This window comes from Tauraco erythrolophus, chromosome 9, assembly GCF_009769465.1.
Source record: "Tauraco erythrolophus isolate bTauEry1 chromosome 9, bTauEry1.pri, whole genome shotgun sequence".
Lineage (NCBI taxonomy): Eukaryota > Metazoa > Chordata > Aves > Musophagiformes > Musophagidae > Tauraco > Tauraco erythrolophus.
The window spans coordinates 14420236-14446829 of record NC_141473.1 but is presented as its reverse complement, the minus strand read 5'-3'; the positions used below and the strand labels follow the sequence as shown (position 1 = coordinate 14446829).

The following is a 26594-nucleotide window of genomic DNA, read 5'->3' as shown; positions in this document are numbered from 1 at the left end:
GTAGGGAAGCACTTGAAACCTAATTTGGAACCAAGTACAAGAGAAAAGTAGTTATTTGTGCAGAAGAGCTGCAGAGACACTGTCTTCTGTATGCAACTGGCTTGGAGAATGTTACTGCTGCTTTTAAAAATACTTTCTCCCTGGGAAAGACACTCTCCTAAATTTCACCAGTCCACTATTGGAGAAAAGGGAATTAATTTTTCATTCTTGTCTCTAGTGGGGACATCTCCTTTCTGTGAATCGCAACTCATCTCTGCTAGAGGTGGCTGGAGCCTTGACATAACAAAAACATTTCAGTTGTATCTATGTTCTTAAATTGGTCCCATCACTGCATTCAAACACTTTCTCCCTGGAGAAGATCGTTTGCTTTAGTATTTTGATTTGGAAATTGTACTGGCATAAATAGACAGCAGCATCAGAGTCAGCATCTTGAACGCACTTTCCAGTCTCTGCCTATCTTCAGGCTATCTACTAGGAAAAAAAATTGGAAGTATTTCCAGTGAATTCACTTAGACGCTAAGTCATTTAAGTTCTCAGCCTTTTAGCCATTGTTGTTACTGGACATTTGTGTAATGGCAAAAAGAAGTAGTGTTCACTGCCTCCCCCTCCACGTTCACCCCAGCGCGTAGTCCAGTGGGCCTGGGGACAGCAACTTTATGGGATCCCTTTGTTAAAATGGGCAAGTCATCTCTGAAATGGAGGGTGCCTTGATCTGATTGGAGATGATGGGTTTTGTTTTTATGGAATAATACAACAAAATGCTCATGTGTCACCTTGACATAATAGGAAACTTTAAAAATCCTCGGCTTGAAGATACATCAGGGGACTGGTATGTCCAGCCACTCTAAGAGTGGTCAGGAGTCTGAGAGCCTACCTCTTGATTTTTCTTTGTGACAGTGCTGGTAATATGTTTTTCTAATTCTGAAAAGGGAAATAATTGAATGTTGAAGACCATTTGTGCAAGCTGCTGCTGAAATGAAGTGATAAAATTTCCTGAAAGGTCTGTTAGTCTAAAGCGAAGTGAAAGTGTCTGCTGTGCTTTACTGCAACATGTCCCCACAGACTTGTGTTAAAGATAGCTTGAGGAAGGGCTGGCCATCCTATTGTATTGTCTTTTCTGTTTTAAGGCATGTAAACTAAAAGTCTTTCAGGTTCTGCTGGATTTTTTTAAGAGTTTTTAGTTTTGTGTCTGTCCCGTCCCCCTCCACCTTCTTTCAGTTTTGCCTGCTCAGGAAAGGTACTGATACAGGACATAGTTAAGAGTAAAAATAAAATCTCAATGATCTGATGGAATAAAGGATTTTTAAGTAGAATGCTTTGAAACTTTCTTTGATTAATACCCACTTAATTCCAAAAATCCAACGGAGTTTAGATTCCTGACCCAGAGGTTAAACACTTCTTGAATTCCCTTTGATTATCCTTCTTACAAATGGGCTTGGGGATTGTCCAGGCCATTCCAGCAGCATAACCAACGATGCCCAGATTTCATATTCCTATCTTAAAGCTCAGAATCAATCTGGAAACCAAAGCAATCCATTCTGTATCATCCAGACTGTTGAAAGCCTTTTGCATGATCAAGAACTGATGCTGTTCACATTCTCACCTTTAGTGAGAATTTACAATTTATCAGTAGAATCTCTTTGAAGAAGTTTACTGCTCATATCCTGCTTGGGGTCTCAGCTCACTTGATAAATGTGCAGGTATGTTGAAGGCTTTGAAGGACTGACATAACATTGGAAAAATTGAATTTCTGCTTGGGCTGGATCAGATAGTCTCCTATATATTTATGTCTAGTTTTTCCTCTGCAGCCCTGTTTGTCTCAAGGCAGATGCTGTAAGCAATAGTGAACAAATTTAGGATGAAGCTAAACTAAAGCTGTATGTTTGCTGTGATAACTGTAGATTTTTTTTGTCTTAATTACTTCCAGCTGCAGAAGCATGTGTATATTTGTAAGGTAATGAGTATCTTGGTCTCTTTAAGCTGTAAAACATCTAGCACGTATGGGATCTAGCAAAACAAATGGCTGTTTTTATCTCTGGCACATGTTCTCAGTTGTATGAAAGTGTGAGAAATAGCTCATGGTTCAGAGGACGGCCTAGGTCTATTCTAGTTGTAGAAATAGGAAAGATGTTTTCCATCAGTGCCATATCTCTCCGTTCTGCACCTCTAACTTCTCACTATTCATTTCCCAAACGAAGCTCCTGGACTAGAGGCTCTGGGGCTACCTGTGATGGAGGTACCCACTGCAGCAGCACAGGGAGTAACATCCCAGAGATCAGCCACTAAACTCACTTACCTTAAAAGCAAAGTAAAAATGCTCTGTTTAGTTTGCTTGTTGTTTTTTGTTGTGTTTTTTTTTTTGTTTTTGTTTGTTTGTTTTTACCTCCCCTGCAATGAGCTTTTAAATGCCTCATCTAAGTGCACTGGTTGGTAGGATTCGGCACCCTTAGGATTTGATGCACAAGGAGAGGCTGGTCGCCTGGGCACACACACCAGGGCATCACTCTACAGCCTGCCCTTCATCCCAGGTCTTCCCATAGTGTTTCCATGGTCACTTAGTTTCCACCACATAACTGTTTTGGGCAGCATGACCACCTCTCACTGGCAACAGAAGGAGTGAAAGGCTGTGCTGAGCTTCTGTGTTTTCATCACTTCTGGGTGATCTGTTTATGAACATCACTGAACTCCCTACCCTGTTTGCAGGGAGAAAGAACTCAAGCCAGGGGTGTGCGTCTGGAAATAGGCTCGGTGTGGTGTGATGCTGTCATGCAGTGTTGTCCAGGGACTGTTCAAAGCAAGAATTACTCATGTGGTTTTATGCTAGTGTCTATTTAGGAAACCTGAATGAGGCCATGTGAGAGATGTTTGAGCTAGATAGAATATTGATGGGCTGGGAAGTGCTGAGAGTAGGAGGCATCATTGTGCTGGACTTTCTGCATCCTCCACTCAGGCAACTGGATATTTCCTGCGGTCTCTGCTTGCAAATGCTCCTCTGCATTGCAGAGTGAAAGCTTACTGTCTCTCAGGCTCCTTCCAAACGTCTGAGGTGTCAGATTGCAGCAATGCTGACAGTGAAAGGAAGGGTCTTAATCCTGCTAATACCTATTTGATGTTTGTTACATACCAGTGTTGCACATTTTCCCTCTGTAGACCAAATGCATTGCGTATACAGCAGTTATGTGTCTCTATAGCCTTCCCATGAAGATCCTACCCTTTCATTTTGTATTTTGGAAGCCCCCTGCATCCCTGGCTTAACACAAGGATTATGAGGACTTCTGAACATTTCCCTTCCTCTCCTTGCTCAGGGCTCTGCGTATCCCATGTGCTGTTTCCCACAAATCTATATGGCTCCTTTTCTCTCTCTGTGGGAGAAGTCACCTAACTTGTGATTTGTCCTACAAACCTTCTAGAGGATGGAGGGCAGAGATGAAGAGTTGTCTTGGCTGTCATTACCTGTCCATTTCATCTGCATGTAGTTGCAGAAGCAGCAGCTGTAGCGTATGCAAATTGGATGGAAACAGATCTGTGTTGCCCCTCGTTTTTTATACTTTGGATTTTTTTTTCTTAATGATCTCCCCCCCTCAAATCAATAATTTTCTGTCTCATGATGCCTGGAAGACTTCCTTGCATTTTGCAAGAGATCCAGTGGGGTGTTACAAAGTCATTGTGCTCAAACAGAGCAAACTGATTGCTTGTGATCTGAGCAGAATAACTTGCTCTTCTCACTATTTTGAGCCAGGAAAACTTTTATCTATGTGTTGTCCTTCCAAGCATCTCTGACAGGTGTGGGCCCTTGGGAGATGCTCTGGTGCAGTTTACAGCACCCTCCCTCTATTGATGGGCAGCTGAGTGAGGGATCTGTTTTGCTATTACTTATTTATCGAGCTGTGGCAGAGTGCTGCCTATGAGCACAGAGCAGGCTGGGGCATTGAGCAACGCAACTCACACCCACACTGCATAATACAACGATTTAGAGGTGCACTGAGTTTCCTTGTCTCTTTTTTTATAACTTGGCAAACAGTACTCTGCTTCACAAATGGGAAAAGGCCTTCGACTCAGAGAGAAGAGGCAATGTGTATGGAGCAGCAAGTGCTGTGGCAGTGGTTGCTGACCTGCTGCCACTCATCCTCATGTTTGGAGGAGAAAGCCTTTATTTCCATGGCTTCTCCTTGGCTCCCGTTTGAGTAGACCAGTGGTAGGGTTGACCTCGTGCATCTCCATCTCATCCTCAGAGCCACAGAGGGATGAGCAGAGGCTGGTTTGGGGACAGGAGGAAGGTGGGCACGTGAGGGCACTCTGCTCCACATGGACAGAGGAGCGATGAATGACCAGTGATAGCCCAGTCTCCATCCACAGCCTTGGTCTGACTCTGTCAACCACCAGAGCAGGTTCTGTCCTGTAAGAGACATTTTGTTCTGAAGCCTCAAAGCAAGAAAGTGCATTAGTCATGTTTTGCAAACAGATGATGGTGTAAACACAGTGAAAGGAGTGAGTTGTAGTTCAACACGGTGCAGTGGACGTTACCCTCTATGGACTGGGCATGGAGCAAACCCTGTTACTCTTACCAAAGGTTACAGCTGTGGGTTTTTTTTTTTTTTTCAAGATTTCATTGCCGTTGACAGTCAGTCATACTCCAGAGTCCTTCCGGATGCTGAAGATAGCATGTGCTGACTAAATCTGCTGCGTGGGTGACCTTGGGAAAAGAGGTTTTGCTTTTCATTCAGTTTCATTTTCACATTAAAGCAAGAAAAATCACTCTTGAAATTGCCACTTTGCTGAGAGCATGAGTAGAGAAGCCCAGGCTGGCAGTGGTTATACAGAAGGTTACCCATAGAAGGAGGCCTGGGAAATGTGGGAAGGGTCCCTGTAAGCTGCAACGTCACCTCAAACTGGGTGCACTGGGTGCAGTGAACAGTTTGTTGTCCCATTCCCTGTTCCTTAATTGCCCTTGGTAAATCTGGGATGTCCACGTGTATATTTGTTATCTAAAGTTTGTCTGCTCCTGATTGAACAATTATTTCTGACCTGTTAATAATGAGTTTTGATTCACTGCTCACCTCCCTGGCATGTGACAGATCTCTTCATCATAGTGCCTTCACTTACTGGTTGGATGATTGTAGCTCTCTGGTTTGGGATGGGAAATATACTTTCTCCAGTCATTCCTATTAGCACATTTTTGCTTGTCTGTGCATTTATCAGTAGTGAGTACAACTTATTTCCACGCATGGTGAGTTTATATTTGCCATTAGTGTTTCAGAGCATTGCAGATGTCTAAGGTATGGTTGAGGGAGAACTGTGATATTGTAGCCATGTTGTGAGGCTCAGGCAATGAGCAGAGGCATTCATGCTGTTTGATTTTTGCATCTTTTAACTTTAAAGTAGGTTTAAAGCAATTATTTTAAATTTAATGCTAGAAATAATATTTGAATATGAAGAAATAGCAAAAGAACTTGCTGCAGCAGGGAAGCCTCCTGTACACACAGTAATCAGAAAAGATACTGAACTTAAACCACATCAGATTTGCATTGATTGCCGTTTCTCTGGGGCTGGTAATGAGGAAAACTTACCAAGTGTCCCAGCTGGTCCATCACCAGTGATGGTCCATTAAAATGTTGTCTGTTGCTTGCCTTGCGTCCCTTGTGGGAGGAGGGGCAGAAGAACGGCAGCTCTTGAGCACAGTGGTCCTGGTTCTGTGGATCTGGTGCTGGTTGCCTCTCCCATCTCATGTAGGATCTGACACACCGCTGGTCGGGGATGGCAGTCTGCAGTCCTGAAATGACTCGGGATCTGACCCCTCTGTGACACCCCTGGCTCTTGCTGGCCTTGTTTGGATATCAGCATTCATCCAGCATTACTGTTCCTCCTCCACACCTCACACAGTGCTGGAGCTCTCTGTCTCTGTGGTGCCTGTTCATATTACTCTTCGCTTATTTAAAAAAGGGGAAGAAAGCCAGGTGGTGTCAGGCTCCATTGTGCGTGCTGCCAATTCACCCTCTTACAGCCCTACCCTGTAATTTTCATATGTGACTAAAAGGAAATCATTCCACTTACTTCAATTTTTTTTCAGAAATTTCTAACAAGGTTTTGCAAGAGTATAGAGAATATCTGAAGAACTCTCACATTTTCTTCTTTTGAAGACAAAACCTCCATGTTTTATTCTTTTAAATAAAAATCCTGAACACCTTATTTACTAGGTAAAAAACAGATGGCAGGGGCTTGAGGAATAGTGCACACACACACAAAACATCTGCTATGCAGATAGTGTTTAGAAAACGATGATGCTGGAGCCTGTTGCATCCTGAGGGCTGTAAATTACGGAAATGTCTCTAAAAACCACAGTTCCCAGAATGGGACCTAATCTCGGGTTTGACTGCCCTGAAATGCTAGACCTGGATCTAGTTGTGGTGGCCTGGTAATGCTCTGCTGCTTACCCAAAGGTTGTTTGAGGTTAGTGGGAGATGATCTGGCTGAAGAACCTGAAGACCTTGGCTAATGTATACGTTAGGGGCACCTGCAAGGACAGTGTGTTAGTAGCAGTATGAGTCTGTCAAACAGGAATTTTAATCGTTCAGTTGTGGACAAATTAGCAGTGTAATTAGGTTTTTGCGATCCATTCAATCTTGATGACTCTGTAGGGACTCTGCTGTGATGGTGTAACTGCCATGTGGATAACGACCCTTCAGTGGCATTTCACCGGCAGCATCTGAACAAGTGACTTTTGGGGGGAAAGGTGAGACATCTGTCCTGCTATCCTGATCGGTCAATATTTGTCTTTACAAGGGTTTTTTAAAAATATTTTCTTTGTTTCGAAGCTTGTTTTCCTCCTCCTGGCTGGGGAAGTAGTTGTCCCTGCCATTGGCAGAGACCGATCAGCAGCTGCCTCCCTCCTGCAGATGCCCAGGAGAGGGGCCGCAGGGCAGACTCCATGCTCCTGACTGAGGCGGGAGCTTCGTTTACCCGTGTTCATTACTGATGGTGATATGCTGAGTTTTTGCTAGGCACAGGGTGATTTCTTCACATCTCAGCAGTGTGATCTTTTGCCATGAGGTTACCACTGTGGTAATGTTTCAGTCAGCCACCATGCCAAGTGCAAGTGGTGCCTGTCCAGCCTCTAGCTTCAGCTAAACTCTCCCAATAAGTGACCTATCAGTGACAATATAGCAGATAATTTTTAAGGATGTCAATCAATGTACAGCCTTGCAATTCTCAGTTTTGAAATGCTTCTAAATCAAGCTATGAATACTAATGGAATAGGTATGTTTAACGACTAGTACGCTGCTGAGTATCTTCTCAGCTCTGTCTCTGAGGGCTGCTGAAATACCTGATGGTGAGAGAGATGAGGATTTCTACAGGTGCTTTCCTTCTGCAGTCATTAGGTGTTCCCAATGCATCTGCAAAACTGCAGCCCTTGGAGTGATGCACCTTGCACTTTCTATGTCTCGGGGCTTGTGCCAAACAGACCACCATTGCTGCCAGCCACGAGATGTGAAAGGCTGAAAAAACCCACGAGGTACAGACTAGCTCACACTCAGGTTGTTTTGGAATAAAAATACACAAAGTTTTGCTCAGTAGGAGTCTGTGTGCTTAAAATGCATTGAGCAAAATCTCTGCTTTTTAAAGCACTTGGAGTGGGACACCACATTTCCAAGCATCTGCCACACTTTCAGGGGTTTAATGTTTGCCAGTCTGGCTGGGAAAAAGGTTTGTGCCCCTCTTGCCGAGCTCTTTATAAAATATTACCTCCTTGTTTGCCAACTGAATGGTAACTGAGAGCTTTCTGAAACGTGTCATCCCTCCCACCTCCTTTATTTCTTCTTTTATTTCTTGTTCCCCTTCTAGCTTTGGGACTGCTGCATAGGTTGGTCTCCAGTTCCTCACAGTGTTTTTCTGCTGTGTCCTGGTGCAGGTCTGCTGCCTGTGTGACTAATCTGCTGAGTATCCCTGGGTTTTGACATGATAGTCCAAGTCCTGTTTTTCTGTTCTGCCTTGTTATCTTCGTTATGTGCTCTATGCCCAGAGAGATACTAATTTCTGAATACTATGCTTTCCATAGTGACTGCTCAGCCGCCATCTCATTATGATCTTAAAGATACAAGGCCAGATGCTTTCATTTATATTGGATAAGGAGTTGGCCTCTATGGTTTATATGATCAGTTCCCAAATATTAATAATTTACAGAAATATTTTGCCTTTTATGTTCCAAGAACTTAAGTTTATGAGGGCTACTTGAACAATAAATTATTAATGACAAATTTTATCCAAATTCTTTTCTATCGTTGAGCATGCATCTTAATCCTTAGGTTGTATTTTTATCTTTTTTCCTCTCACATGTTCTTTTGTTTAGTGTCTTTATAGATTTAGCATGACTATCAAAATGGAAAATCTCTTTCTAAATATGACTCAGCATAAGCAGCCATTACAAGCTTTAAAACTCTCCAGATTATGAGACCCTCATGCTGTGAAAATGGAAGTTTAAAATCATCCACTGCCTATGGTATATTATTTATTTGTCTCATAGGCTACTAACTACAGCAATTTGTATGAGTCTAACATAGCAAATGTCAGATGTTGTTTCCATTTCTGCTTTTGTTTTGCTTCATTGGCAAAATTCTTATTGATTTCAGTGGTGGCAGATTAAGCCCTGCATATGTTTCATTTTCATGAGCCAGCAAAAACGTCTTTCCTCTTTATTGTGCCCATCTCCTTTAAATATTTTTGTGCATCTTTACGCAACTCTCCCACTCAAATGTCAATGTCTTCCAAGTCTCCTTTGTCAACTCAAGTTGTCTAAATCCCAACAAGTATTGTCTTGGACTGGTTTTAGCCAGGTAAGTGTCCATCCTAGCTGTGTGATGGAGACACTGCTTCTGTTTGATAGAAGGTGAAATAAAGTTTCAATAAAGATACTGTTCTGTGTCACCTGAGTTTTGAGGTCAGACTGTTAGGTGTTTCATGGACTTGCAAAGCAGCAGGTAGCTAAATGGCATCAGCAATGTACAGTAGGGTTGTAGGGAAAGAAGTACAAGCTACTGATCTTTAGGTTTGCCTGAACCACACCCAGAAGGAGTGGCTAGCAAGGAAACTCTGGTCTCTAAGCATCCAGGGACAGACGGCTTCCCACCCTTCCCAACAAAAGCAACTGATTCATAGTGGAGTTGCTGGGGTCACTGTAGTATGACTTGCCCACATCTCATACATATTCTCTTGAATAAACCTCTGCCTTGACAGGTGATACTGGGGTTTGTCTTGAAGCAAAAATTTATGTCTGGGAAGATCACAAACTCCTAAAACATGGATCTTAAATAGACTTCTAACTGTTAAAAGTACCATCATCTGAAATAACACCATGTCCATGTAATGTACAAACCTGTCCTGCTAACGCTGAACATGCAGAGTTATTAATGTTTTCATGCCCATGTCTAATGTTCCTATCTTTATCTAGATGGACAGAAAACGATTTGTGTTTCTAAGCTACTCTATATTAATGAAAAACATTCTTCTCTTCTGTCCTCCAAACACACTCTGCTGCTGCAGGGGAAATAGTCTCTGAAGTGGGAGTGAGACCACGGTCAGACATGGAATGAGGTCTTGGAAATGTCAGTGGACTGAGTACCCTATATGGGAATTAGAAGTGAGTCACAGTGCAATTTGATGATCTGGTTGAAGTTGGGGGAGCACTGAGCATCAACTGTCTGTGTTTTCTCCTTGGAGGTGAAGTCTGGGTGAGAGTCAAGTGGAGATTCCCCTGGGAAGAGCAACAGTCTCCTATGGGCAAGGTCATGTCACTGCCACCAAAGTCTTGGTATTGGCTCCTGAAGTTACAAGGCAGGAGGAGACAGGTGAAAATGTCCCCTTCTGCCCAGACAGGTCAGAAATGTGGCAAAGAGGTGTTGGCTGATCCGCTTCCAGAGAGACACGTGAAAATTTTGCAGTCTAGCTTCTTGATACTTGGTGTAAGGCTGGTTAAAGACTGTATCTGCATTATGAAGTCTCTGTTGCTATAACTGTGTTGATAAAGCTGTTGAAGATGGGCATTTTGTCTGTATGGCTACAAAAAGCTAAAGTGACAAAAGTCATTGTAGTTGACATGTAGCTGCATGGGTGAAAATGCTTTTGTGCAGATAAAACATCTCCAGGACACAAGAACAGCTGAGTTAAGATGACCTGATAAGGAGGGAGAGAGGCTCTGAGCTGATGTTGTAAATTGTGTCATTGCTGATTTTTATTAGCCTGGGGTACGGCTCACAGGTCACCTTAAGAAAGCAAATAACTGCACAGAACAGCGTAGAGTTTTTGAATCATCTTGTGGAACATACACTTTGATCCTAATAAACAATATTTATACCTCTGTTGAAACTCAACTTCTTTGGTTCTACCTCTGTGTAGGAATCACAAACATTTTTAGACCCTCATGCTGAATAGAGTTCAGATGTATTTTATCTGCTCAGTGATCAGTTGTGCTGGGATCAGATTCTAGCCATTATTAGGAATATGTGAATTTAATGACATCTCTTGTTTATATCCAGGCTAACCATTTTGTATTTCTCAGATAGGTGTGATTTAACCAATGATGTTAACCTATTAAAGATGTTTTTCTGTTTTCCACTAAAAACAAGTAATAGTTCAGGAGACAGAAAGAAGGGTGGGAAGAAGCAGACATCTAAGTAAAACGTATGTTGAATGGGAAAAAAATCAGTCACCCTGGGTTCTGGGCTTGTGATTATTTCCACATGCCTGGACTGTATCGCTGTGCTGTGTGCCATTAATGTCAGTAGATGCTTTTTGCCAGAGTGGATTTTTGCATATGCTGATGAGATTGCAGGATTGGGACCTTGATGGAAAAACGCTGCCAGTGCCGTGTCGGTGCCATGGGGGTGTGTGCTGCATGTGGAGGGTCTGTGTCCTCCCAAACCCCTTTCGGGTGCTGCACATGTGGGTGCATGCCCAGCCAGCCCAGCAGTCCCTGAAGTACCGATAACTGCCTGGCTGGGTAACCAGCCTCCAGCTGCAGGGTTTGTCCTCAGCCCTTTTTAAGAAAAGCAAACTGGCTAATCAAACCCCACCTTGTAAAAATGGATATTTTTAACTGGTGCTTGCTGCTGGAAGAAGACAGAGTTAAAAATAAGCTTCATGTTCCTCTTCAAAGGTGCCTGCATGTTGGGGAGAAATGCCAGCCTTTCCCCCTTGTTTTTGTCAGGGCTGATTTGTGAGAACATGAGACTTGGGGAGCCATCGCTGTTCCCTTTGGTTCCTGGTAAAAGGAAAAGAGATTTGATTGCTTCCTCCAGAAAAAAATTACAGAGGAGTCTTCTAGGCCAGAAAACAACTTATTTTTTCTTTTTCTTTCCTTTTTTTTTGTTGTTATTTGAGCCTGCCAGATTGGTCTGCTCTCTACTGTCCAAGTGTGTGGGCGGCACAGAAGACGATGCTGAGACAAAGAATGGGGGAGGGAGGAAAGAGAAGTGAAAAAGACCTTTGGATTGGAGGCATGGTGTATGGGAGGAAGGGAACACAATGGCAGAGGCAACGTTGTTTTGGTTTGCGAAAGTTTGCAGCAGATCAGAAGAAGCTGTGGTAGGTCAGAGACAGTCTAGATGCTGTAGTGATGAATATATTAGCAGGGTTTAGATCCTAGGCATACAGACATTTTTCTGCTTTTGGTAATTTTATGAGTCTCACGTCCTACTGAACTCTGATCCTTCTTACTGGAAATGGGGATGTCAGATATAGAGGTGGCTGGAGGGGAACATGACCATTGCTCTATTCAGTATGATATTTGCATTTTATGTTCATCTGATTTGTCCTTTGATAATGTAGGTCCAAAGCAAGTGGCATTTTGTGAAGGTAAAGCTCTGATTTTTGTACTGATTAAATCCTGTTTTCCTGAGCTGAAGAACAAGAACTCATTTCTCATTCCAATAACAGCTGCCCCCAGTCTACTGCATCTGGCTTGTGATCTTTCATGATACTCTTGTGAGACTGAGTTATGTGCAAAATGTCCTTTAATTTGAGTAATAGAAGAAAGGAGTTAAAAGATATAACAAGGGAGGAAGGGTAAATTTCAGATAAAACTTGAAAAGCCACAAAAAGTCTAGGATGAGGAGGTACAAGACATCAGTGTGATGGTGAGGGAGAGGAGGAGACTGGAGAAGGGTGAGCAACAGATGAACAGAGGGAATGGGAAAGGGCAACGCATGTAACGGGCATTACATGATTTATTTCGTATTTACACCTGCAAGATTCATCTCACCTAGGCTGGAAAATTCACCCTTGCCGTGCGTTTTGCCCTTGGAGTATTTGACCTCCAGCTCCTTTGATTCCTTGAAGTCTGACTTAAAAGAGGTTGTGAAAGCAGCTCTGTAAGGGTAAGTTCTGTAAATAAATGCCATTTCCTGTAGGATGGCCCTGTAGCAGGAGGTGGGGAAGTTTCGGGATGAGAGGGGTGCATGGGGAGCCAATCCTGGAAGAGGATCAGGGACTTTCCTCTGCGACCCCAGGAGCCTTTCCAAGCCCAGGCTGAAACTTGGTGCCAGGCACACATCCCATGGACACGTGGCATGGTCCTGCTTGCCTGTCTTGCCAGCCCAGAAGGTTTCTTTGTCTTCACTGCCCTTCACCACCCTCTCTGAAGGACTTTCAACAGGGTAATAAAAAGGTGTTTCTCTGCTGGGCTAATATTTACATTGCAAACACACGGTGCCTTTGCTTGGTTACAAACATCAGTGCATGTAGGTGAGAAGCTTTTCCCAGAAAGGGTGGGATGGGAAGCACAGAGGTTATCCTCTCCTGTCACTGTATCTGCTAAGAAAAATCTTTGGAAGTTACACCTCTATGCCGAGGGAATACTGTTAAGGTTACAGACTCAAGCTCACAGGTGCTGGAGTGGAAGTTGTCTATCTAACCTTCATTTGTACCCTGGTGCCGGTGCTCTCTGGTTGCCTTATTTACCTCTTTCGTTTCACAGAGCTCCTGCTGTGCTCTTTCCAGAGGGCATTGAATGAAGATTGAGAGAGCAAATTAACCTGTTGCTTGTAAGATCCTCCTTTAACTTTTTGAAAAAACTCAAAAGCGTGTTTCTCTAGCATAGACAGAGAGGCATCACCTCTTCCTACAGGAATATTGTGAAAACAAATGTGGTGTTTACTCAACAGTCACATGTTAAAGGGAAAATACCGTAAAAATGCTGATGGTTTCAGCTGGTACTTTCATTTTTCAGTGCAGATGTTGCCTATCTAAGTGTGAACAAACTATAGAATATAAGAGTATGTATGTTGTACCAGTATTCCCTGTAGCTCTGAGTGGAAAACTAATATGCTAAAGACTGTGGTAGTGCCATATCACATGGGATGATACTGTTGGAAGTTTCCAAACATTTAATAGCTGTAGAACTGGGCTTGAAAGAGCAGATTTCTCGGTCCTGCCATGTTATTGTTGTGCTGTGCCTCCACTCAGTGTAAAAATAAAGATATTCTTATGGGACTAAAGAAAATCTTTGCTTGAAGATAGAAACTTCTGTTCTCTTTCTGGTTCTTATGCTCGTTCTGAAAGCAAAAGTCAGCTTCATTACGTGAGTTAAACCTAATTCAGCATTTCCTTGGTTTTTTTTTAAATTATAATATTTCTTCTAGTGAGATGCTTTTATCTTCATTTTCCATTACATTTGGATGGGCCTAAGATTCTTTTGAAATGTGTTGTGCTTGAAGAGTGAGTCTGAAACAGCAGCGAGGTTAAGCTATTAATGTTAATTTAGCATGTAAAGGAAGGTGAGGACTGGATGCATTCGAAGGTGCAGTCCGTGTCATGCACAGCATGATACTTTCCCTCAGGAATGGGCTTTTGGCAGATTCCAGGGGATGTTGCCTCAAAGCAGGCAGAAGTTTTCTGTGTCATTTGAAAGCTGCTTCTCAGAAACGCTGGTTAGCCTGATGTAATGCTTTCTTGCAAGGCGTATCTTATGTTGAAATCTCTCATTTCCAGTCTACTCTACCTTGAACTGTTACACAGGGTTTTCTCAATATATTATCTCAAAAATATTCAAGGAGGAGGGGGCACTCTTGACTTTTGAGGCATTGATGTTTTTCCTGATACCTTCATACACTAAGTCACTGTCTTTGAAGGTAAACCCAGTGTCCAGTGGGGGCCTGTGAGGGCGTTTGCATGCTGATGGAAAAACGCTGTGCAACCTGGCCGGAGGTCAGGTCGGTTCCTTGCCTTGGAAATCCTTCTCATTGCTCAGCGTCCTGCCCCTCTCCAGCACTGCTGTTCCCCTCTTCTGCTCCTGCAGATGGTCACGCAGGGAGGTTCTGATAAAGCGCCGAGTGCTGGCAGGGTCAGAGTTAAGCCTGGGATGTCTGTGGCAGCTTCAGCTTCGCGTGAGCAGGGTTTGACTGGGCGAAAGGAGAGGAGGTACCTGCCTCTGCCCTGCAGCCCCCAAGCAGTGACGTGAGACCCTCGCCTCTCCTATCGTTGTGTCTCCTTCACCGAATCGATCCACGTCCTGACATCCATCCATGACAACACCTCGCTGATGTCTTCATTGCCCTGCGGAGAGGCAGCCTTTGCTGCTGCGGCTCCTGTCACCGAAGCGAACGCAACTGATGTCTCATTTACACTGAGCGCAAACGAGAGGTGGATATTCAGCCAAAAGATTTTCCCTGTCTTTAAATTCCTTGTCCTGCTGTGCCTGCAGAGAATTGTACCGGGATAACCGAGCACCTGGGTTAGTGGTCACAGTGCCGTAGTTTGTAGGCACAAATGGTGATTTTGATTTTAAGAATTTTGGCCAGGATTTTGAATTTCCTTTGACTTACACATCAAGATTTGGCTTTCATCCAGAGCTGCAGCTTTATAATAATGCCTAGTAATGACATAGCTCATTATATTCTTGAGTGGTTGCATAAATGTCTACTAATCAGCATACCTTTTGCTAGGGCAGTATCTGTGTCTTTGCATTACAGATAAAGAATTGAAAGCAGAGACATGTCTTTGATCTAAGCCTCCTCCATTAATGGCAAAAAATTAATGTTAAAAAGATGCATAGAATGTGAGATTTACTAGCTCTGGTCTCTGTTTCTTGTGCACTAGTGCATGCTGGTGAGACGTTTTCTCTTGGATGCTTTCCTGTTGAGAACATTGTTCTTCCTCTGGAGTTATGGTGGCAGAGGTTCCTGGAGGAAATCTGTTTTCTGTACAGGTGAAGTTTCCCCCCTAATAGCAGTGAGAGGTTTGTGCTGAAAAAAGACCTGAGAATGTGTTCCCCTAAATTCTCCAATCTTCCTAGATGATCTCCAGCTGTTTGCTGAGAGCTACTGTATTGAGTGGAAAAGGACAATTTCTAGTCAGTCGGTGTGTTACCATAAAGTCAAGTGCAAGTGGTAACAGAGAAATTGATGGCACCTTTTCATAAACGTAAAAATCATAAGAGAAGATTCCCTGTCCCTGGCAAACATCAGATTGATTTCCACACTTGCCTCCTTTTACCCATACTGATATTCAAGAAAACTTTTGGACCATTTCTTGGTGAGATGTCTCTACCTGCAGCACTGTTAAAGTGAGTGAAACCTCCATCAAGAGAGGTTTTATTGCTTGGATTTTTTTCTTGCTTATGAAGAGTAAACTCCAGTTCTCCACAGAGCCAAATCCAGTCCCAAAAGAGTTTTAGCCGCATGAGACTCTCAAGAACTGGAATTTCATTTTTCTGCCCTGGCCTGTGTATATGTGTCATCTTACCCTTGATCTCCATGAGACAGATTTTTCATCCTCTCCTTCTTCCCTGTCTCTTTGTACCTTTTTCTGTGTCTCCTCCTGCACAAGGCAGGTCTGTGCAGAGCTGGCTTTCCCCACCGTGGTTCCCTGCAAGTATCTCTGCTGCTTTCTGTCAGCTGGGGTGGAATGGGCGATTTGGCCGTGTCGGGATGTCTTTTCCCAGACCATGGTGGGTCTCCGACATCCTCCTTGCTGACTGCTGGCCTTCTGACTAGGACACCAGGGAAGCAATGCAGATGATCATGACCCCTCGACTTCATACCCAAAGCTGCTGCCCAGTGCCCAGGGCTGGGGGTTTTATCCCAGGGAGAGTGGGAGAGGTGCCCTGTTTTCTGCTCAAGGCTGTCTTGAAAGATCCAAGGTTTTAGTCTAATACACAGCCTGATGACCGTGAATCTATCTACAGAAGTACTCTGCAGCCTCAGCATCCCACTCTTGCAGTTAAGTATATTTAGCAAGATCAGACATTGCCTCAAAATACTCCTGCAGCAGATTCCTCCTGGCTTGGACAGCAGCGCTGCTGCTTGGCCGGAGCTTGCTGGATGCTGTTCACGAATGGGAATGGATTTAGAGGCTGGGTTTCTGTTGAGTTCAGCCCTAATACCTTTGTCAGTGATTTAGAAGGGAGCACAAACAATGATGATATTGATTTTTATACTTGATGCCAAAACAGGAGGTTTTGCCTGTATTAGGAAGAGCAAAGAAATGCCCCAAGGGGACTTAGAGGGTATCAGCGTATGGAACTGTGAAATAGGAACAGGGTTGCAGATAGATTTTCTTTATGTCTAGAGAAAAATCAGAAGCACGAAAGACTGAAGTGGAATTTGGAAAAGGGCAAAGTCTGAAACAGACTTGGAGGAGATAAGAACAAATCAGGAATAAGTTCCAGTGTGACATGGCTGTGAAGGAAAGATCTGCCATCTGGCAAATAATCCTCGAGGAATTATCACAGAACGGGGCGGACAGGCCGTTTGACTACCATGGAGGGTTCTGTGGGGCTGCGTCCCCAGGAGCTGCTCCACAGCATTGGGTGAAGTTCAGGAGGGGGGTGATGGATTTTTTTTTTTTTTTGAAAAAAAAAAAAAGAAAGCAATTTTTAAATCAATTGAAATGGTTTATCATTTTCTGCCAAAGGAGATGACTCATTCTGGCAGTCTGCCCTCGCCACCCTTCCCCTCAGACAAACAAACAAAGCCAATAAGTTGCAAAAAATAAAATAATCTGAAAAGATAACAATTCAAAATTTTCCTTTTGGTATATTCAAAACAAAGGACTTAATGGTTTTTCTAAGACATCATTTCAGAGTTGGATTCAATGACCATAACTTGAAAAAATGAGGTAAAAATAACTCCAAAAATAAAATGCTTCATTTTGAGTTAAAGAAACATTTTGTTCAGCGAGACGCACAAAGCATTCAGTTTTGGGCCAACATGAAATGATATTTTTTATTCTAGAAATCTCTTGGTTGAGGCAGTGAACCAAGAAGTCAATTATTCACAGAGCTGTAGCAAGATTAAGGTAAGGATGGAAAGCAGAGCTGAGATGAGAAACCCAGGGAGAAAATTTGGGCTTGAATGTCCAAGTCAATCTTAATTCCTCCGAGTGAAGCGTAGTTGATGGCGTAAGCACCCAGGGCCTTTGCTGTCAGCCCGCGTGGGTGGGCTGCCCGCCAGGAGACGAAACCGGCCATGTCCTTGTGGCAGCCGTGGGTCCCCAGCGGTGTGGGAGCAGAGCAAGGTGCTGCGATGGATTGGCATGGCCCAGGAGGTGTCCCGTACACATCAGAGGCCACGCTGCAGTGGTCCTGGGGGTGCATCCTCAGCCTGCGCTGCTGCTGCTGTAAATGCAGCATCGCCTGGGAGGGGAGGAAAAAAAAATATAGAAGGGATAAAAAAAAAAGGAAGAATCTTCTGCCAAGAAGCTGCCGTAAGCTCTGCAGAGTGTGATTTTGGGCAGGGAGGAGCGGAGCACTGCCTGTGCACGGCTCAGCTAGGGAAGAGCTGCTGCTTGGCTCAGGGGTCTGGGTGTGTGAGTCTCCTCGGCTGGGCAGGCGGGAGCTGGTGGGTGAGCCGGCAGTGGTGCCTGGCTGCTGCTGGGGGGCTCGGGAGAGGCTCCTCTCGCAGGTTAGAAGCGCTGGGCACAGCTTTCCTCATGCACGCAGCATTAGTGCAAACATCCTTACTATGCTTTTTGGCTTGGGCTTTTTTTGCACTGCTTTTTTTTTCCAGAAGTGCCAATACCTCAGCACCCCGCCATCCTAAGCAATAATCCTTACAACGCGGGCAAGAGAAAAATCTTATTTCACGTTTTTCCGGTGGCAGAGTCGAGGCAGTGGGATGGCAGGATTTGCCCAGCACCATGGTAAGAGTTGGGAGGCAGAGCTGCACTCGAGGCTGCATAAGTTTGACTCCCGCTCTTTAGCAGAGTGAAGAGTGACTGTGGCGTAGCATAAAGATGCATGAACTAGTTTAAAATGAGCCAGCTGGGATACGCCGTGGCCGTCTGTGGCAGCTTGGCGCCTGCTGTGTTAATTTACCCTTAGAGCAGCGAACAGGAGAGGCGCAGGGAGATGTGCATGCGGGCACGGGCGTGTGTGGTGCTGGAGATGGAGAGGAGGGAACAAGCAAGCTCCTGCACGAACCGCGGGGTGCAGAGAGCAACCGAGGGACCGACCCTGGCTGCGGTACCCTGCGCGCCTCCCTGCACCACCCTCGCATCCCCCTGCTTTTAATAACGCTGGCCATTGTCCATCAGCAGAGGTAATGAGCTGGAGAGCAGGAAGCGTTGTATCTGGGCTGAGCGTGCAAGCCTCGCGCAAAAGCGTTTATGGAGGGTAATGTTTTTATTATTACAGTCCGTGGCGAACCATTCTGCATTTCAAGCACTTCTTTGCTATTAAACAATTAATAATTAACCAGCAGAGGCCCTTTGAAGACTCTGATGCAGTGATGTCTGGTAATAATTTTTCTTTTTTTTTTTTTTTTTTTTTCCCCCCCCATCCTAATTTATTCCAGGGCTTTACCCGCCGGGTAGCGAAAGTTTCGAAGTCGTTCAATTTTATGTGTTCTTTAATTTTTTTCAGTGGCGTTGGCAGCGCTTTTCGCGGTGCCGGGCACCGGCGGGTTTTCAGCCCGGCCAGCGGCCCCCTCCAGCAGCGCACGGCGGCGGGAGCGCGGCGCGCGGGGGCCTCTGCCCGCCGCCTTCTGCACGGCGGGACTGTGCGTGCGTGGGGCGGGAGGGGGGGGACACGCTGCACCGGTGAAGCGCCGGCGGCTATTTCAGGAAGCCGCGGAGTCTCCTCCTTCTTATGTAAATAAACATGACAGCTCCCAGCGCCGGTGCCGCGGCGGGAGGCGCGGGAGTGGGTGGAGGCTGCCGGCGCGGGGCGACCGGCTCCCGCGTGGGCCGGGGGCTGCGGGCGCGGAGCGGAGCCGGCCGTGCCCCCGCCGGGCTGCGCGGCCATGGGGGGGCAGGTGACGAGGAGCCCGCTCAACGGTAAGGACCGGCCCGCCGCCATCCCTCTCCGCTGCGAGCGGGGAGCGGGAGGCGGCTGGGAAAGGTGAGGCGGGTGCGGCGGCGGGGATGTGGGCTCTGCCCGGCTGGTGCTCCCGGCGCATCCCGCTCCCGGAGCCGGGCTGGCCGGAGGTCGGGCTGCGCTCCTCTCGATGTATGGCCGGGAATGAGGGACAAGTACCTGCCAGGCGGGCGGAGAGGTCTCAGGGCGAAAAGAAAGTAACTCGTGTGTGTGCGCACTGGGTGGGAAAACTGAGCTAAGCGATGGTAAAGGTTTCTGCGAGGCAGCCGAGTAGGCTCTCAAAACAGTCACCTTATTTTTGCTTTTCACCAGCAGCTGCTTCTTCTGCACATAGATTCTGCTTTATTTTGTTTTAAATTGATGTGGTTTGGAGTGAACGTTGGTTTGAATCGACTGTTTTCAGGCGAAGCTAAAGCCCTTATGTGCAGCACACTGTCTGCCTTTACTGGGTAATGTAAAGTGGAGGAGAGGGGGGAGCTGGAAGGCGACCGGAGGATGCTGCACAGGCCAACGTTAAACCAGGATTTTAATCTATAGGCAACGTGCGATACTGGCTATGTCCCTGTCTGCGCAAATCTCATGCCATAAATACTTCTGTGAGAATATTGCACTCCTTAATATTAAACTTGCCTATTGCTCTGGAATGTTCTGTTTAACTTTGGATGTAGTAAATGAGCTGCATGTTCAGTGCAGTGGGAATGTATTTTCAGAGATGCTTCTTGTTACAGTAGTAAATATGGATGTGAAAGATGCAGGTAAAGCATCACGTGGGCTTGGAGTATCTCGTAGCCTTTCTTTGAATAGAGGTGCACGAGGTATATACACTTAGGCTGTGAATATTCACTTTACAGTCCTCATTCTTCTCATGTTTTCCACCAAGTCTGAACCCTATAGTTTAAGGAACAAACGGGCATAGTTAGAAAGTAGATGACTTTTTCCTTAAAGATATTTAGCAAGCATGTCTCAATAGAGATTTTCATTCGTTCATCGTTTGTATTCTGAAGTTTTCTCCGTGGTCTGACCTTATTTCTCCTCTAATCTCATGCAATATGCAGAATAACAGTACTGTTGGGTCAACATAAAAAAAGAGCTCTGGCTGTTGCCTTGTGATTGTAAGTGCCCTTTCCCCTTTGAAACATTATTTGAATGAATTTGGAAAAAAAAACCTGGCTGGGAAAGAATACTAGCTATATATGTTTCTTGGCGTATCTGCTGGGGCTTTCTCCTGCCTGCAGCCAGCAGTGCACTACACAGTAATCGTGCAACTTCTGCCTTTCAGCGATTCTACTCCAGCAAGCGTGCTTCTCTTTAATTTTTATTTTGTTGGGAGAGAGAAACTAATGAGGAGATGTGGGTAATTAACTCTGTCAAATTTCCCTCTTCATACTGAGAGGCTACAGGCTGTGTTATATTCAGAGGTGGTGTGCTGCTGTGTTTAGCACAGCGATGCTGTTAAAAAAAAAGACATGCATTATATTTTAAAAAATAAAAAATAAATCATGCAACAAAGCACATTTAACAAAAATAGACTGCATCTGCACATGTGGTTAGTCTGTGGCTACCGTTCCTCCTTTCTGTTAATATTTCTACCATCTTTCTGTTAATATTTCTCTTTCAGATGTGTCTCAAAATAGCTGGGGAAAGAGAACTGAAACCTTATCTATTTCTCTGAAGGATAATTGAAAATGAATGTAACGATACTGAAAGGAGTTGTATTGACAGCCTTGGGGGCTGATACCCTTTGTTTTCAGAAAGCACAGGTAAAGCATAAATTCATGTCCTCCAGACATTCCTGGTGACCTCTGTGTGTTGCAAGGATGGGCTGGGATTTTCACAAGCACCTAAGTAATTTAACCTCGCTGAAAATTAGCTCAGATGGGGAGATACTGCCCGGGTTGGCTGCTTGTGACTGGGCTGAGCTGCTCCTGGGGAGGCAGCCAGTTTCCCTGAGATGCGTGCCCAGAGCCATGCGCTGGGGCCCACCCCAACCTTGGCAGGGTCAGAAAAGTAAATTGAGATAAAAGCTACTGAAGTGGTTCATGAGAGGGGCACCCTTTTAAAAAAGTATAAAATCAGGGTGGACATGTTTAAAAACTGTGGGTGCCCTGACGTAAGGACGGAGGTTTATTGTAGTGAAGTACAGTCATACACCAACTGTTATGATGAAGAACACCTGGCATTGTTTTACCCTCTTTCACTCACAAATCTGCTTTCAAGCAGCAAAGTCAAGTCACGCAGCACTTTTGCCAGGCAGAGGAGTCTCAGCATCTTTTGGCATGGGGAAAGCCATGGGAGGGCAAAGTGTGATGCTCAGGGATGGTAGTTGGTGGCGATGATGCCAGATGTCCCTGGACCTGCACTGCTGCTCGGGTCTGTTGTGTGAAGCCTTGCAAGCTGATGCTGTTGATCCTAGTTGAGCCATCCGGTGAGGTACATGCATGCTTGCATAGGCAGGCATCTCCCTGAGTGAAAACACTGCTTTCCCATTGGTATGGTGACAGTGCAAGAGAGACACGCGAGTCTGTCCTAATGATGGAGTTGGTGGGTGCTGAATGTGCCCTGAGAAACCTGAAGAAAAGTTTCCCATCCAGTGGGACTGAGAGGAAAAATAAGCTTTGAACCAAGGGCACTGAAGCATCACTTGTCTGAGTTTCCCAGGAGAGACCCACCTCTGACTTCATTCCTCTCTGGCAAACCAATCCCAATGGACTTGTGCCATGAAAGGCAGCACCTGTAGTTTGGAAAGGAGACATCTGACAGATTGATATGTTGGGACATGGGAGCTGGTCACTCTTCTCTCTGAAATGACATGCATTGCCCAAGCGTCCTCATGCAGTTTCCATCTATGTCCCTGGGCTTGGCACCATGATGGCCTCTGCTCCTCTTCCCCATTCCCTCTCCCTTTCCCACTGCCATCCACAGAAGTCCTTGGGTGCTTTCCAGAGCTCTCCAAGCAAAGAGAAGAAAGGTGGAAATAGAAAGTTGAAAGGTGTCACAACCTTGATGGACAGGATGTTTACTTGCTATTTAAAAAGTAATATCTATACATGTGGTGTTTGCTTTAACAATATTTCAAACAGGAAATGTTAATATGGTTGCTTGTGGTTCATCCGAGGCTGGTTTCTTCAAGAATGACTATACTATGGTATTCCTGTAACAGCCAGGGTTTATTAAATATTTATATTAAACTACTTGCTAGCTAATCATGCTTGAAACATATCTCTAATATATGCATATGTCATAATACGTATGTTCTTGTTATGTATTTGATTTAACCATCACTTGCTGTGGTAGTTTTTCATTCTTCCTTATGGCTATGAGTGAGGTGCTATTTGCAGAAGAACCTATTCTTAATTTTAGGGGTTCAAATCCAGGAGTTTCTGTCTGAGAAAAAAAACACCTGAGTTTTTTTTATTTCTCCTTCACTCGGAACCAAACTTAGATAAAGTGGTGGTTTAGCTGAGGAAGCTGCTGCACTGTGCTGAGAGAGAGATTCAGTGTACGTAGATGTGCAGAGGTTAGGGATTAACATGTGCACATCTCTTCAGAGGGCTTCTGACTAACTGGAGTGTACTCAGCGGATTAATTAATGTGCAGGGGATATGTGAGTCTGTGTGTACCTGCACATTTGCTCAATAATCTTCCCTCCTACAAGTCCTAATTACTAATAAGTCCCTCATTGCAGGGCTTTGTTTTATTTTTGCTTTAATTACTTGCATCACAGGCATTTGTCAGTGTTTTGTAGTGGAATAATTTTTACAAGGAGCAGGGAAAAAAAAATATCTTGTGCCACATTTTCCAAACTGTAATTGTATGGCATCAATGTAATTGCAAAGAAGTCCCTAGTGGGAGCGTATTGGCTTTTTAGCCTGGGGAGCAGTACTGATTGACAGATGTGATTTTCAGTTTCAACGGTTGAGACTTTAAGCTGCTTGCAGAAGATGCTCTGTGGGTTGTGGATACGCTATAAATAATGGCTCGTGTGTCTGCGTGGTGTATAGAGAGGCATGTGTAAGTATTACGCATGGCCAGATTTTCCCCTTACCACGTGCGTATAAGGCCCGGTGAGCAATGCAGCTGCGGTTGTGTGGTTGTGCTGCAAAAAGGGAGGAGGAAGCAGGAGTTATGGTGTAGTGGGAGTCCAGCCACACTGCATAGCAGTAGGCTTTTGGGTGGCTGTCTGGATTCATGTCCCATTTCATTGGGATCTTATTTTCTATAGTCTTTCCTGCATCTGGCTGGTCATTTATTCCCGTGCAAGAGGTGTGAAGCACTGGCATTGTCCTACCTCCATGTTTTGCTCTCCTGGAGAACAATTTGTGGGTCTTGCTCGCACGTGTTGGCAGGAGGTGCAGGATGTTTGGGTGCGGTGTGGAAGCCCTCAGCTCTAGCGAGAGCTGCTGAGCTGCTGCTGTCGGGCTTTGGGGAACAGCAGAGGGTGGGGGCCGTTTCCCTAGTGTCAAATAGCTACTGTGTGCAACTTCGTTTACTCTTACTTTGTACAATAGAGCTCTATTTTTAGCTTTCTCTTAATTCCTTTTAGTGTAGTGAATGTTGTATCTATATGCAAGTGCTGAAATCAGCCCCACACTTTGTTTCCCACTGTGTGTTCGCTGCCTATACCACAAACAGCCTTTCCAAATACCGCATTTCACCCTTGCAGTTAATGTCACTAAACAGAATCGTACTCCAGTGCACACTGCTGTACACACCTTAGAATTTAATAATTTCCATCTTCTTATATCTAATTAAAACTGCAAATATCCCAGAAGAAATAAGAAACATCAATAGTGGAAAGAAAATGAAGACAACCAATCGTGAGTGAGATTTCTTTGCAAATTGATGTTACTTTGTATTCTTATAATGTCTAAGTTATTTCTAGATTTTGAGGTAACTTTTCAGTTGATGGACTGACTGGTGATGGGATCAGCCTCCCTAGGGAATTGACATCTTCCATATTCTGCAGACAGTTGCTTGTTGAGAACCAGTATGGTACTGGGGAGAAAACGCTCTTTCTAAACTCACTCTGCTTTCAGCACGATTGGTATATAGCCTTGAGAGTGAATGAGTGTGTGTGTGTGTATGAGAAATTAATCCTGCTCAGGGTTGGATTAACTGGTGCAGAAGACCCTGGGCAGGGTGCCAAAGCAGTGTTGGCATTTGCTAAAAGTGGGGCTCCCAGAGATTATTTCGGTTCATGCCTCTGACCTGAGGGTCACCTGCCAATGTCCCAAGGTGGCTGATAGTAAAGCATATTGGCTGCTGACAACACTTCTGAAAATGAAGCGTGTAGAACCTCTGTATATAGAGATTTTTTTTTTTATAGGTTTATATATATTTATACTTGAAAACTGTTCTATTTATTGTGAAAGGCAAATGAGTTTTTCATTAGCTGTGGCAGTATTTGACTGTAGGGGTCTTGCTACAAGTGTTGAGAGCAAAAAGCATCCCCCTTGTTTTGTCCTTTGTTTTCATGGCATTTTCCTGTTAGCTTCTCTGTGTCGACTTGGTGCTCTGTCCTGGTGAGACCTAGAGATTGAATGTTGTTTGTCAGATTTTTGTGGTCTTACTTGTTTCCTCTTTGACTAATCCTCTCCCTCCTTGACCTGGAAGCATTCTTACCTCTGATCCTGCTTCACCTTTTTCCTTACTTAATTCCTGTTTTCTCAAGAATTATGGATGGTATGTTTAGCTATCATTTAATTAATTTAGAGGTAGCAGGCGTCTCTTCAGGAAGGTTTGTAGGATCTTCTGGCATGTCCTAGGGAATCATTTGCATGCGTAATCAAAACAAGTACTCCCGCAGCCGGAAGATTCATATTGTTAATAGTATAAATAAATTTGCAAAACAAATACAATTACCATTGCTGACATGTAGCAGGAATTGAGAAGAGGCGGTCTCTAGACATATAATCTCAAAATTGATAGGTCTGCTTTCTTTTTATTAAAGAATTTTACATTAGTGATATCCATTTGCATTGAGATCAATCTAAAAAGGATTACTCTGAAAGGAAAGGAAGTTTTCTGGAAGGTGAAACCAAACCAAACAATTGATCCCGATCGGTTGCCCTCTGAAATCAGCAGGGATTACTGACGGCACAGCAGAGTATGGAGCTGGAGGTAGGAGAGATCTTCTCTCCCAGAGGCTGAATGAAGACCGTGGCTGCCCGCCGCAAGCCTCACAGGATGAGTGCCCATGGTGAGAGCATATGCTGCAGCCCTGCGTGTCGCTGTGCTTTGCTCTAGGGTTGATCCCTGTTAGTGTTGTCCGTTCGTTTTTCTCCCCATCTGTCCCCCTCTAAATCACAGTGTTTCGCTTTGAAAATGTATTTATTTGAGTGAAGCTGGTCCAAAATGAGTCAGAGCTGCCTCTCTGTAGCTCTTGTTGAGTTAGTCTCACCCATGTTTCTGTTCCTTGACTCTGTCCTTGATTGTCTCTTGAAGGGATGCTGTAATTTGTTGGCATTACAAATAACATTCAAGATAACTGCAGTTGATGGAGCTGGGGAGAGAAGTCCTTTGGCTTTTCTGAGATTGGCTGTGGGTCTGACAGCACAGCAAAGGAGGAGTGGCTCAGAGGGAGCGTGATAATTGATCAGATGCACGAACATATTTTTTTTTTCTGTTGGAAACATTGATAGCACTTTTATTGTAAAGAACAAGGGAAAGTAGTAAGAAGAGGATATAATAAAAACCATATGCATTAATGAACATGATACAGAATGTAAATGGTGTGTTCCTCCCTGCCTTCCCCTCAACAGCAGTGTCAGCAGAAATCTGGAGTTCTCACCCACCCTCTCAAGTTAAAATTGCTTTTTGGAGAGAAGCCTTTACAATAAACCAAGGACCCTTGCTATGAAAATCAGCTGCTTTTTGTGGCTCAAGTTACATCCTTTTCCACCTGTACTAGTAAATGCACCCTAATACAGAGAGGAAGCATGTGATGTCAAGTAACACTAAGTACCCATGGTCTGAGTTTACCCTGTCACGATGTACCTGATGCGGCAGTTCTGCACGGGCGCTGTGTTGAGTAATATACCCAGACACGCTGGTTTAGCTCCCAGGGCTCAAAAAGTTGCTTACAGAAGACTTTGTTGATGAAGTCTGGAGAACAGAAAAGGACTCAACACTTAATCCAAGCAGGACAGATGTACAGTGACCTGTTTATAAAATTTGTCTAGATAGCAGAGGCTGTTCCTGTTTCTGACTACTTCTGGAGAGAAATTGTTACGGATCAAAGTGCACAGAGCCCTGAAGAGAAAGTGCCCAGAACTGACTTGCAGATGGCTCAGTG

The 26594-nt window shown here is 44.5% G+C and overlaps 1 protein-coding gene across 2 annotated transcripts in view; it reads left to right on the top strand.

The window, feature by feature from the left end:
- NEURL1 (neuralized E3 ubiquitin protein ligase 1) overlaps window positions 1-26594 on the top strand; it is a 162670-nt gene that overhangs the window by 52058 nt on the left and 84018 nt on the right. The window contains exon 3 of one of the 2 annotated variants that reach the window (XM_086616743.1): window positions 3420-3472. The exons of the other annotated variant lie outside the window; for it this stretch is intronic. Coding sequence (XP_086472869.1) covers window positions 3420-3472 — 53 coding nt within the window. The remainder of the gene's footprint in view (window positions 1-3419; window positions 3473-26594) is intronic. 2 annotated transcript variants of the gene reach the window in all.